The sequence below is a fragment of the Peromyscus californicus genome, unplaced genomic scaffold, assembly GCF_007827085.1.
Source record: "Peromyscus californicus insignis strain IS unplaced genomic scaffold, ASM782708v3 Scaffold_13__1_contigs__length_99412109, whole genome shotgun sequence".
NCBI classification, from domain to species: domain Eukaryota; kingdom Metazoa; phylum Chordata; class Mammalia; order Rodentia; family Cricetidae; genus Peromyscus; species Peromyscus californicus.
In genome coordinates, this window is record NW_026294424.1 from 56,605,979 (window position 1) to 56,619,931 (window position 13,953).

Below are 13,953 nucleotides of genomic sequence, written 5' to 3' on the forward strand. Positions count from 1 at the left end.
TATCATAATACATTTTATTACATATATATATATATATATATATATATATCAAGATGTTAAGATATTTGAATTAATAACTTTATGTGAGCCATTAAACCCAGAATGATTCTAACTTGAGTGACTGGAAGAAATCACATTCAGCAACTGTAATTAAAAGCCAATCTTAAAGTAGGATTCATTCAGTTAGGCTTAAAAAAAGTAAACACAACCTGAAGTCAATGCAACACTATTTTATTTCTTCTATATGTGAAAGAGTTAACATATTCATTATGCTCAGTTTATAAACAAAGTATTGCAAAAAGAGGTAATTCAAGACTCATGAAGAAAGTATCTTGGCTACTTGCATAGTTCTCCAAGCCATTTTCACAGTGATGTCCTACATGCCTTGTAAGTTAGACAATGTGGACAAGAACAGATTATTTTTACTGTTCTATACAATGTAACACAACTGCCAGCATTATGAAATGAATTTCCCAGGCCTTCTCCTAGTCATAAAAACAAATACTCACACAAAAAATGTTTTAAATAGCTTACCTGAAACTCCTGTAGGGAGTGATTATCTCAAAAGACTGTTTCACAGCTCGATCTACTTGCTTTACATTTGCAACATTCATAGGAATTACAGTAATACCAAGTCCACTCTTAAAATCCTAGTATAGAGCAAAAATACAAAATCACTTTTGAAAACACAACTATAATATCTTTCTTAATTCAGGAACTCCTAGAAACATTGCCATATATGTGTATGGAGTTAAACAGAGTCAACTAGAAAAGGAAAAGGCCAGCTCTTCGTGCAGTAGGCAGTCCTTCCCAGTATATGCTAACACTATGCTAGCCTAAGCATCACTGAGCAACAGAGCTAAGTTGACAAGACCATGGATACATGTGCCTTGCTTTGAACAGTGGGTACTATAGTTAACATGTATCAAATCAATTAAAGAAACTAACAAATTAAGAACCTTTGTCATGCGCCAAATATTTATTTGCTAGGAAATCCAAAAGAGCATTATGAAGTCAGCATAAATACCCTTAATATGAGAAGGTGGCAAACTGAGATTCAAAGAGATAGTTACAAGTGATATGCATCTAGCATTGCATGATGGAAAGGAACTAAATATGTGACTGTTGGCTTTTGCTTAATCTCCTTACATTGTCCCTGCTGTGGAAATGTGTTCCTCCTCATTTACATTCAAAGACATTGCTGTTTTATCAATTGTACAGGTTTACATTGCCAATATTCCAATCAGACTCTTAAAAACCTCCTCCAGTGCCACTGTGATACGAAAACTACCCTTTGTTCACCATTGATAGGAACTGAGTTCACAGTGTCCCATTGAAAATTAAAAAAATAGGACAGCCCATCCTAAAAGTAACAATGTTGGCAATATGCTGCATAATCCTATGGGCCTGGTAACTTAGCAATAAATATGCTCAATACTTTGCACAATCACCACCTCAAGAAAGGAATGATCTGTGTAAATAGATTCAGATTAAATGTTCCTGGAACTACTGAATTATGACAATAAAAACACATCCATACTAAAGGAAAAATCAAAAATACTGTTCCATTTTCAATAAGAACACTTAACAAAGACAATTTAGAAAAATTAATAAGAAGAAAAAATAATTCAAATGCCCTTTTCTATTGTAACTGTTGCATGGGAGAAAGAGTACTATGCATTTCTGTTACACATTGCCTATATATCCCATTTTTTTTATCTATATGATATAAAATGCTACATATGAGGACAAACAGATACCTATTATAAGAAAACTTTTCACCCTTTACCTTTCAATATTGTCTAGCAATGTCATCTAGAAATAAAGAGGTCATTACAGAACATGATGGAGAAGACACCTGGTCCTGTCCACATCAGTGCTTCTCTGCTCTCACCAGAGTTCAGCTCTAAGAAGTCACTATGTCTTAACTTTCCTGTAGGTCTATGTGGTTACAACTAATGCATTCTTAGTTGATAAAATTACAACAAAACAATTTTAGAACCAAATTTCCCATATGTATGAATGTATGTATGATGTATGTACATATGTAGGTATTAAGAGCCATCAGTCATAATTCTGTAAAGGCATTTATTATTGATATTATCATTCATATGGGTTGATATTTTTTGGATGTATTCATTTGTGGTCTGGGCATGCATGTTTTTATGCATGGAGGGAGGTCAGAGAAGGTTGCCAGGTGATCTGCTCTATCACTCTTCACCTTAATCTCTTCAGACAGGGTCTCTCACTAAACCTATAGACAAGCTAGTGTCATTGAAGCCCCAGCAATTTTCCTGTTGTCATTCTCCATGGTGCTGGAGTTATATTCACAAGTGTGGACATGCCTGGCTGGCATCACAGGCACAAGTGCGGGCATGCCTGGCTATCATATGAGCTCTAGGAGTCTAACACAGGTCTTCATGCTAGCATAACAAGTGCTCCTACACACTGAACCATCTCTCCAGCCCTATTTGTTATTTTTCAATGTGAAGGTTTATAGATAAAATCAGAAAAATGATGTATTTAGAAAATAAATCAATAAAATATTACATTTTCTGGTAGGATAATAAATGACTCACAGTGTTAGGGTAGAAAGGCAGAATTTGAGAATAAAGAGTATAACATTATACTATAATCTCAAAAGAATTAAAAATAATGTAAAAGCAAAAACACAATAAAATATTGACTACTGTGAAATAATTAGAATGGGAGTTGATCCATTTCCATTTTGTATAGTTAGCTTCGGATGACAAGGAGCATACCAAGTGAAGCAGCCGTGTTTTAATACTTTTCCACATATCAGCGCAGGGCTGACTTTATTTTGTAAATTAAAATACCAACTCCTAATTATCCATATAAATGTCCCTGTTGAATAATGCAACTGTGGGATAAACTCCCAAAGTTGTGTGCCTCGAAACTTAAGCCTTCTTTTATAAATGAGGAAGTAAGAAGAGAATAGCAAAATGAGGCACCTGTCTAAACTTGATCAGGGGATAAACTCTAGATAAAAGAGTGTGCCTGCACTGAACGGCCTTCTAACAGTTTTTCACAATGAGGCTTGTGACAAGAGAAGGATATTAGGCCACTCTACAGCATTCTGTGAGGTGCGTGGCCTGCAAGTATTGTGTGATACTAAGGGCAGAGGCTCATCATGCTTTGACCATCAGACTAGCAGATGGTGGGCATGACAACCTATTATGGAAACTGATGAGACTCATCATGGTTCCCGCCTGGATGGATGGCCCCTCATCTCCACATGAGTCATAAAATCACTACATCTAAAGCTGTAACTCCTGGTAAAGTGAGGGTCAGCTCAGCACTCCAAATTTCTCCCCAGCAAGACAAAGATGATATTTTCTTATCCTGGAAAATTGTAACCCATTTATCAACTGTCTGCCATGGCCATATGGTTCTGAGTAATTAGAGGATGCACACAGCTCACTAGCACCAATTGACTGTAAAAATACAGAGCACAGTCACAAAATAAATGTCAGCGCTCTTGAGAGTGATTAAATGTGAAACAACTGCATTTCTTATTAAGAATACTTTGGTGATATTTAGCCCCCCTTCAGACTATTAGAACACATCCAGACTATGTCCCATTTCTGGGTATTTGACAAATTTTTTGTGTCCATCTTGTACATCCTGAGCATTAACAGCATGAAAAAAAGTACAGAACCATAAAAGTCTTTAATTAAGAAAGAAAACTCTAACCTAAGATTCTCAAAGTGCCACTGAATCTCAGAGCAAAACTGCTAACAGAATTTAGACAGCATTAAGTCTAGACTGTCTAGGCACCAGGACCCAAATACTTCCCTCTGCCTTCTGTAGAGTGAAATACAGAGTACAATCCAAGTATACCAAATTCCATTAAGACCACTAAGTACAAATGAGCATAAGAACACAATAGAATTCAGTTACTATTTGCCCTGGGCTCTAGTCCTATGTAGAGCTGAAAACAACATCTTGCTGCAGCCATGCTTATTTAAATCACTGTCTAGGGTTCAGGAGTTTACAAATGACTATGAGCTGCAATTGTCTGAAAATTTTTGAAGTTGGCAGCATGCACCTTACTATGTTTTCAAAGCAGGGAAACTCATCCTGGAAAAAGCTGTATTCATTTAGGACCTGAAGTACGCAAGAAATTTTACTAGGACTTATATACTAGGACTTACAAAAGTATTAGACTACAAGGTATATGAAGCATATGGTCTAAGGAAAGATGACAGCAAGTTGTAACATGCAGGGAAAGAGAATGCTTGGTTGTAGGTTAAGCACCTGTACCAACTTACAATAAGACAGAAAATATGAGATTCGTGTTTATAAAAAGTTTTTTTTTTCAAAAGAGGTGATATCAGTCAAATGACACCACCAAGATGAACTAATGTTCAGACACTTCTTCTTCAGCATTATTTTGAAGAGGAGCAAGTTCACATAATTAAAGGAGGCTCAGAAGAATGATCAGTTGCACTGAGTGGCATACAAGTCTAGTTACCTATCATTAATTCTATCTCTTATCTATCACTTCCATCTGAAATCAATGAAATGCAATACTAAAGTTAATTGCAAGGAAGTACTTATTCTAAAGTAACAAGCTGACATGATTTTTTTTTTAAGTAAAATAAAATGTGAGTGTTAAATGTCCAAAGAGGAGTGGATGGGGGTGGGGTGGGGGCAAGGTGGGGGGTAAGCGGGAGAAGGGGAGGGAGGGGGAATTGTGGTTGGTATGTAAAATGGAAAAAACTTTTAAAAAAAGAAAGAAATTAAATTATATTACTCAATGTAGGGGGACCAGCCCTGACCTATCAAAGAGTTCTTGAATTTTAAGAGTGAGGAGTTGGAAATAATAGGAAGAAATATACATTTAGACAAAGAAAAAGAGATAAGAGACACAGGATAGCTTTGAAAGGGCTCTGGGTTAAGACCACAGACATCCGGAGTTTATTCCTGATGAGCTTTTTATACATCAGCAAGGGGAGGGGCAAAAGACCTCCCCCTTTCAAGGTCAAGGTATAAAGTACCAACAAGTGTAGAACCTTCAAAACACGTGGTAACCAAGCCTTTGGCCAAATCATCCTATTATGCAGCCCTGCTGGGCAAAGCAAGCTCAGACTTTCTGACCTTGAGTAAGACCTTACTAAAGAGCCTCTGGGGGCCCCCACCCAGTGACTACAGTATGATTGTGAGTTTTATTTTCAGTCTGAAAAATAAGTGAAAAGCAAACTTTCAATCCTTAAAAAGCTGTCAATAGAATAAAACTGGTAGAGATGCTATACTATGAAAGTTAAAGGGCTAGGGAGGGCTTGTAGAGTAAGCAATGTTCTATATTTAATTTCTGTGGCCAACACAGAATTTCAGAAAGCAGGAAATTACCACTAGCAACAAGGATCACATGTGCTGCTTAGCAGATTCCAGATACTGCAACTATATAAATACCTTGGCCCTGACAGACTCAAGGAAGAAACCTAGCTAGAGAAGTACTAGCAAGCTGCCTATCTAGACCTCAACCACATCATTTGTAAATAGAGTAACTCTACCTTAAAGTATTGTTATAAGAATTAAATGAAATAAGATATATTCAGACAACTCTTTCACTTAAAAGTTTTACAGGCAGAATTTGTTATTCATAAAATATTCCATTGCATCTGTAATCACAGAATTACTCTGTACTAAATATTCAGAAAGAATTTATCACAAATATTGACCAAGATACTGAAATGAGTCATTTATACAAATTTATTCAATGAGAGTAATTCTGAATTGCTAAAACCATACGGCGTCAGAGCAAAATGAAATGCTGATCCCTAAAGAGAGAAATTAAAGCAGAGTTTGTTAACCCCAAATCTGCTGAAATCTCAACCTATTTTTAGAAATAGTGAATATTAGGTTTTCCCTGCCAGGAATTTAAGAACTTGGTGCTTAAACATTTGTTGAAAACAGATGTGGCATTGTATGACATTGGCACCAGACTTCTAGGAAACACCAGATGCAGAGCTTGGCCAGAGAGAGAACCCAGAGAATGTGAGGTCACCACCTACATCCTGTGGCTTCATTCTGTGCCATACAAACCAAGCCTTCAGAGGCCTATTTAAATTCTATTAGTAGTCCATCCCCATGCCAAAGCATCAAGGGACTTTACATTAGGAGGAAGAGGCTCTTGTTATACTCTGATTTGAAGATATTTAATCAAATGAGTTTTTGTAGTTAAAACCCCAGTGCCACAATCAGCATCAAATGGATGCCCAAACCCACCAAGCAAGACATCTGGTTGTAATGAACAGGCTAATATTAGCATGATATTTTAAAAACTCATCAGAAAGAGATGGGAGACTATCAGGGACTCATAACAAATGGAAGCCAAGGCCAGTTTTCTTAAATCTGTTTCATGACCATGTGCTGAAATTCTAATCAACAAAAATACCAGGAACAAATACACTACAATACACCTATTTCAAAGTATGACTATACTTGATTATTGCACTAGGTGTGGTGGTGTACACCTCCCAGTACATGGGAGGCTGAGGCAGGAGGACTGCCGCAAGTTTAAGGCCAGGCTGGGATACACAATGAGTTTGAGATGAACCAAAACTACTTAGTAAGGCCTTGTCTCAAAAGACCACACACAGAGACAGAAAAATATATGACATTTAGACATACTGGGTTGTTATCTACATTTTTCTGGGTAAATGGTTTAGAAAATAATAATTTGTCAAGAAAACAGAGGACCTGTGTACTTTAAGCTTATTAAAAATGTTTTAGGTAAATTATGCTCAAAATTTCTACATAATAACATTAACAAGAAATGAAATGTAACCAAATGATGAAAATAAGTCATGAAGTTTAATTTCTTAATTATATAAAGTACTCAAAGGAATTGGGGAAAAAAGATAACATAATACCAAAGAAGACAGAAAAATACAATGAGATTAATTCGAGCAAAATGTAAATTTAAAAGAAAAACTTTTTATAAAAAGACAAACTCTCAAGCCAAGGAGACAACTATAAATAAATGACAATTAATTCAATGACTTTATTCTAATTCAACAAATTGATTCTACATGCTAACAGAGTAGAAGCTTCTTGCCTGGAACTCACAGTGAGAAATGAGACAATGCAAACAATATGCATTCTCACTAAGGCTTAGTAATACAAAAGCTCACAGCTCTTTGAAGGCTAAGGGGCTGGAGAGATGGCTCAGTGGCTGAAGGCACTTGCAGCTCTTGCTGTGGACCTACTCAGGATTGGTTCCCTGCACCCATGTAGTGGAGCTCACAAGTGTCTATAACACCAGTTCCAGGAGATCCAACATCCTCTTCTGGCTTCTTCCCTGGTGTATGCACATATGCAAACTTACACACACACACACACACACACACACACACACACACACACACACACACACACACAATAAAAATAAATAAATAAATAAATAAATAAATAAATAAATCTTTAGAAATTACTTTTCAGGAAAAATGTCAGTGATACCTATTACCCTCTAGGCCACAGGTTTTCAACCTGTGGGTCATGACCCCATTGGCAAATCTCTACCTCCAAAAATATTTACACTTTGATTCATAACAGTAGCAAAATGATAGTAACAAAAAAATTTTTTATAGTTGAGGGTCACTAGAAATTGGGGAACTGCATTAAAGGGTTACAGTATTGAGAATGCTGAGAACCCCTACAAGTAGACAGTATTTTATTTTTTAAAGATTTGTTTTATTTATGTGTGTGTGAGAAAGAAGTGTGGAGGGACAGAGAGAAAGGGGTGGTGGAATGAGAATCACATGAATGCAGGCCAGAAGAGGGCATTGGATCCCCCTGGAGCTGGAGTTGTGCACTACCAGACTTGGCTTCTGGAAACCATCTCAGTCTCTCTAGAGCACATGGTCCTCTGGAAGAGAAGTACTTGCACTTTAACTGCTGAGCCATCCTCCCAAACCCCGGTAGGCAGCCTTTTAAATGTGAAAGGCCCTTGATGAGAAGTGTCAAAGGAATTCTGGGTTTGTCTCTCTCTCTGTATGTATGTGTGACTGTGAACGCAGGCCTGCTCACCCCACAGTGAAGATGTGGGAGCAAGGGGCCAACCTCGGCTGCCAGTCCTCCACTTTCTCCTAAATAGACAGATGGATCTAGAAACATAACAATGACTATAGTAAAACCTATACACATCCAATTACAGAAGTCCTTTTACACAGAGTGGAAATGACAATATGAAAATGCTGTCACTATTATAATACACTGCAAGTATATAAGACACAAGCAGGTGGAAAGAGTAGAAGGAAATATGCAAAAATTGCAACAGAAAGGGCATTTGAGATGGAACTAAATATGGAAGGGGGTGACATTTAATTTACGTGATGGGGGCAATGCACTGTTTTGCAACAGAGTATTTAGGCAAAGAATTTTAGTGTTGTTATCCAAGATGTTGTTTGCCTCTCTAACAAAGGTCCTCTCTAATTCTTCATCTCTTCCCCCTTTACTTCTCCATAGAGCCTAGCTGGAAAAAAGAAAAAACTGAAAACGCCTCAGGCTATATTTAATTTAAGTCCTTACCAGTCTTTCTGCTAGGCAGCCTGAGAGCCCCTCTGGGTTTCGGCTCCAACAGTGTACTAATGAAGTAAAAGTACACAAAGCAAAGGAAGAAGGGAGCCTTTGAACCGAGCAGCCAGGAAACCAGGAGCCCATGTTCAACACAGGCTGATGTCTATTATTCACTGTGTTAATACCAGTCAGAGAACACAATGCAGATGAACGGCAAGTCTGCCAGCCGGCTCACACCTACAGATGAACAGCAAGACTGCCAGAAGGCTCACACCACTGCTCTTAAGAACAAGAGGGAATTTCAAAAATCATAAGAGTTTGTGGCAAAAGTGAGTTCACGGTGAATTTAAGTGAGAAAATGCATGTTCTTGTCTCAGTCCTAGAGATAGGTTCAGGAACTAAAGAAAAGGATTGCCGATGATGTGCCTGCAGGCAGGCTGGCACTGTGAGAGCATCTTTGGGGACTGGAAGGAAAGCTCTGGAAACAACAATCTTCAAAGGAGAGTAACTTCTGGTCATACACAGTGAAAGAAACCCATGGGATCAAGCAAATGAAAACAATCTTGAATGGCTTTCCCGTTTTCTAAATTCTAATGATGCAACTGAAAATTTTTTAAACCCTTGGAAGAAGTCACTCTGCTAATACAATTCTGTATTAAGTGAAAAGAATGTGGTAAGGCAAAATTTCAAGAAAGGCTGAACATTTTAAACCCTTACACAAATTACTGACACTTCAGAAAGGCTGCGGTAATAACAAAGCGTAGGCTGCAGACTCTTTCAGAATTATGTTCAATGTGCTATGAAGAATCCTTCAAATTCTGGAACTATACTACAATAATGATTTTCTTAATTTTTACTAAATGTTTGTTGATTCCTACATCACTGTATCACTGTTCAAAATGTTCAACTGAGCAAAGGTTATTTTAAAATAAGTTTAATAATAATAATAATAAAGATACCATCCAGTGGTGAATAAAGTGAATGAAAGGCACATGGGTGAAGGAAGTTTTACACATTTTCCAGGATTTCCATTCCCCCTTTCACTGGATGCCTATCACTTTGGAAGAAAAGAAAGAAGAAAAAAATCTGAGCAGCATTTCATAGGGTGTGGTTTGGGATTCACATACTACTGAACCAAATGTGGTACTTTCATGAATGCTTATCCAACACACATCCCAAAGGGTAAGTCATCTCATCTGGAATAGGCACAAAAATCTGAAACTTCAACAAAGTAATGACTGCCTTGGAGACAGCGATCTTCCTCCCTGCATGATGGTGACAGTTAAAGGGAATCACTGCATTACCAGAGATGGTTAGTTACAGCAGAACAGAAATAAAAACCCCATGTTGCAACCTCCCAGGCCCATCACATGTGGTTAGGATAAATGCGATTTCTCTATAATGGCCAACCCTCACCTCTATCCATTGTGTTTACTCTCACTGGAATAATCAACAAATTAGTGAAACTATGTATTTATTGTTGGATAGAAAGTAGAAGATAATTCTTGGGTTAGAGTGATGATATACATTGACTTCTTTTTTAAGAAATATGCTATGAGATTGCATGTGCAATGAATTCACTGCTTATAAATAATAAAAACAATTATGTTTTGATATATAGCTATTATATAGATCCAACAAAAATTGTGATATAAAAGTTCAAATATAAAAATCTCATACTTTTAAATGAGTATGTTTGTTGTATAACTTTTGAAAATTTGTGGTGTGTGTGTGTATGTGTGTTTGTGTGCACATGCAAGTGTGTGTATGAAAGTATCAAACTTATAGGTTTTTTTTGTTTGTTTTTGTTTTTGTTTTTGGTTTTTGTTTTTCGAGACAGCATTTCTCTGTGTAGCCCTGACTGTCCTAGAACCTGCTCTGTAGACCAGGTTGACCTCGAACTCAGAGATCTTCTTGCCTCTGCCTCCCAAGTGCTGAGACTAAAGGTATGTGTTACCACCACCTGGCTCAAATGTTTAGATTTTACATTAAAATATATCCCCATCATTCAGTGCTTTCCTAAAACAGGCCAATGCCCTCACTTGGGTGAAGCCCTTTGTGTTGAGAAAAAAGATTATCCTATCTCAGCAGGTCACAAGATTCTTCCCATCACCTGCTTCCCTATGAGATCAGCATTAAACAGCTTTCCTTGGGAGAATAAGGAACTCACCAAATGGAAAGGCATCAAGAGCTGGAATGGCACTATTGGGACCAAAACATGTATGGCTCGCTCCACTTAACTACTAGTCAAGTTGATTCTATATAATATGATGCAAACATCACACACTCATACACGTGCATGCATACTCACACACACACACACACACACACACACACACACACACACACACACGCACGCATACATACTCTAAATTATATCTTTAAAGATAAAGTATAAGCACCTGAATATATAGGAGGAAAAAACTGAATAAACGTACATTAAAAATACATTTACTTATCTAAAGATGATGTGTACTCCAGCTTTACTGCTTTTAAAAAGTAATAATAATAATTTAGTCATTACTTGTGTAAATGGAAGTATTTATAGTTCACCAATTTATTGGATGCCCTGTGTTATGGACCTGTCCATATGCCTACCCATGGAATACAGCATTGAATACAGCATTGAGACAGATACAGTGGCACAGGACTGTAATTTCAACACTTGGGAGGTAGAAGCAGGAGGACCAAGAGTTCAAGATCATCGGCTACAAGAGATGCTATCTCAAAAAAAGCAAAGCAAACAAATAATCAGGCAGCAAAAGCACTGAGCTTATTACCTGTAATTGCTCTTGACTGGCATTTCACCCTTGCAAACAAAACTGCCCTGCTAGATAAGCACACACCTTTGAGAGTGCACAGCCTGATACAACATTAACTGAGTACATGCCCTGAAACCCCTAGGCAATGAAATTAGTCACAAAACTAATTCTTGCCTATTTCCAAAAGACAAGAACTCAGAAAAGATACTAACTAAGCCTTTAGTAAGAAGACAAGCATAGTGTTAAAAAATTCTAGTTTTAAATTAAGCTTGGCATGATGAATCTCTTAGCCCTGTACAAACTATGTAAACCTCATTTTACTCATCTTTAACTCACAGATGAGAGAATCTTCTTCCTATAATTATAGGAGAGATTAAAAATGAGTATTTATAAATTAATTAGCATAGTACCTGGCACTCAACCAGTGGCAAGCATTTTTAGATTTTTGTTTTCAAATACTGTTACTAAAACAATGATTTCATATTTAAAAAAAAGTATTTCTCCCAAAGGGTTAATAAAACTCAAAAACCATATTACTGCTAGAAAAATAATACAAACTCAGATAATCTTGCTAATGTGAACAATGAAACAAATAATAGGAATTGTATTGGGTCTGTGCAAGTAAAAAATGAATTCCTGAATTTGGCAGAGTAACTGCAATGCAGATACATGCAAATTATGAATTTTTAGCATGAATTCCAATGAGAAAAGTCTTAATCACCTAACTTCAGAGACTTCATATACATTGTTAAGCTGTATGTCACTACTTTTTAGGAATATGCTAAACATTTACATTAGTAGTTTGCCCGTGTTACTCAATGATGTCTTCTACAAATAATTGGGTAAGGTATCCTCCCACAAAAAATAATAATGAATACATTCATACTGAAGTTTGAGAGTACCTCGCCTAAGTGGTATAGTTTCAGTTTGTAACTATTGCTTGTTTTGAGTTGATGACTGTCTTTGATGGGAAAAGAGTCCATGTCTATATCTTATTACAGTCCATTATAAAATGAATTCATGTTAGATTAGACATTCAAAATACACTCTTCCACCCTCAAATAAGAATTAGTCACCTAAGGAGGAAAAATTTTCTTTTATATATAAAAGTCTGAAATAGTAGATAAAAGTAAGTCCGTAACTACAAAATCAAGTGTAAAGCTTACAAGACATTTAAAAAAACAGTTTAATTATCCACAAGCCTCCACAAAAATTTTAAACTATCTCTTTAGTGTTTTCCTATTAACCAAATTCAATAACCTAACTGTTAAAGCCCATATACTTATGTATAGGTGACATGGGTATATAGGTAGATGTTTGTATCTATATGGTTGTAAATATATATATACCTATACATCTCTATACCCACCTCTTTTAATGTGGCTCTACTACCAAAGCAGTTTCATGACAAATAGAATATCTGTTCAAAGAAAAATAAAGACAATAAAATCTGGTGTGGTGGACTCAAAGAAATATGTCCCCCACGGGCTCAGATTCTTGAATATTTGGTCTTCAGTTAGCAGCATTGCTTGGGAGAGGTGTAGGAGGTGTGGCATTTACGAAGGAAGTATGTCATTGTGGTTGGGGTTTTGAGACCTTTCATCCTTGTAACTTTTAATTCATTCTCTCTGATTGGTGCTTATGGTTATGATTCAAGATGTGTGCTCTCAGCTTCCTATTCTCACTGCTATGGCTCCCTGCCATGATGGATTCATGTGGTGATATTTTGTTTGTGCTCTAACAAATAATGCTTGCCTGCAGATCAGAGTATGGGGCTAGCCACTAGTTAACCAGAGGACCCAGGTAGTGGTGGCACACACCTTTAATCCTAGCACTTGGGAGATAGAGACAGGAAGTGATATGCCTGGGCAGAGAGAGGAATATAAGGTGGGAGGACACAGGAGCTCACCTCTTTCAGGCTGAGGAGTTAGTGAGGCAAGAGGAAGCCGCGGCTTGCTCCTTTGTCTCTCTGAATTTTCAGCATTTACCCCAATATCTGGCTCTGGGTTTTTATTATTAAGACCAATTAGGATTCCTGCTAAAGATTCTTATTTATTCAAGAAACTTAAGATAAAATTAATTCCCTCTTCCATAGGTTGCCTTGCTCCTGGTGTTTTTATGTCAACAGAAAAGTAACTAATACACCTGGTTACTTGTTAGTGTCTTCTAATTTTCTATCACAAAGATACAGAATTAGTCCCATTCAACAATATCTGTACATATTCTCAATTATTCTCTGACAGCTATATTTCCTTCAACTGAGGTATACATTTCAACAATTCTTTCCAACAATGCTGCTTCCTCAGTCCATTAAAAAATCCCCAGGGGAGTCCTTGCCCTGGAGAAGATGGGAATGGGGGGTGGATTGGAGGGAGGGGGAGTGGTGGTAGGAGGGAGGACAGGGGAATCCATGGCTGATATGTAAAAATAAATTAATTACAAAATTTTTAAAAAAGGTGGCATGCAACCTCTGGTCTGATGGAAACACTTTTCTGAAACAAAGCATTCAATCAGATTTTCTTTGTTATTGTTAGTGGAGTATTTAAAGCAACAGCAAGACTATAAATAAAACCTCAAGTAGCTCTCAAAAGCTAAACACAGTGGCTATCACCAAAGAACAGTAATTACAATTAATGTAACAAAGCTC

The 13,953-nt window shown here is 37.0% G+C and overlaps 1 protein-coding gene across 3 annotated transcripts in view; it reads right to left on the minus strand.

Moving 5' to 3' along the window:
* Nucleotides 1-13,953, minus strand: part of Arap2 (ArfGAP with RhoGAP domain, ankyrin repeat and PH domain 2) — a 177,939-nt gene that overhangs the window by 90,754 nt on the left and 73,232 nt on the right. For all 3 annotated transcript variants that reach the window (XM_052734962.1, XM_052734963.1, XM_052734960.1), the window contains exon 10: nucleotides 535-650. In XM_052734962.1, coding sequence (XP_052590922.1) covers nucleotides 535-650 — 116 coding nt within the window. The remainder of the gene's footprint in view (nucleotides 1-534; nucleotides 651-13,953) is intronic.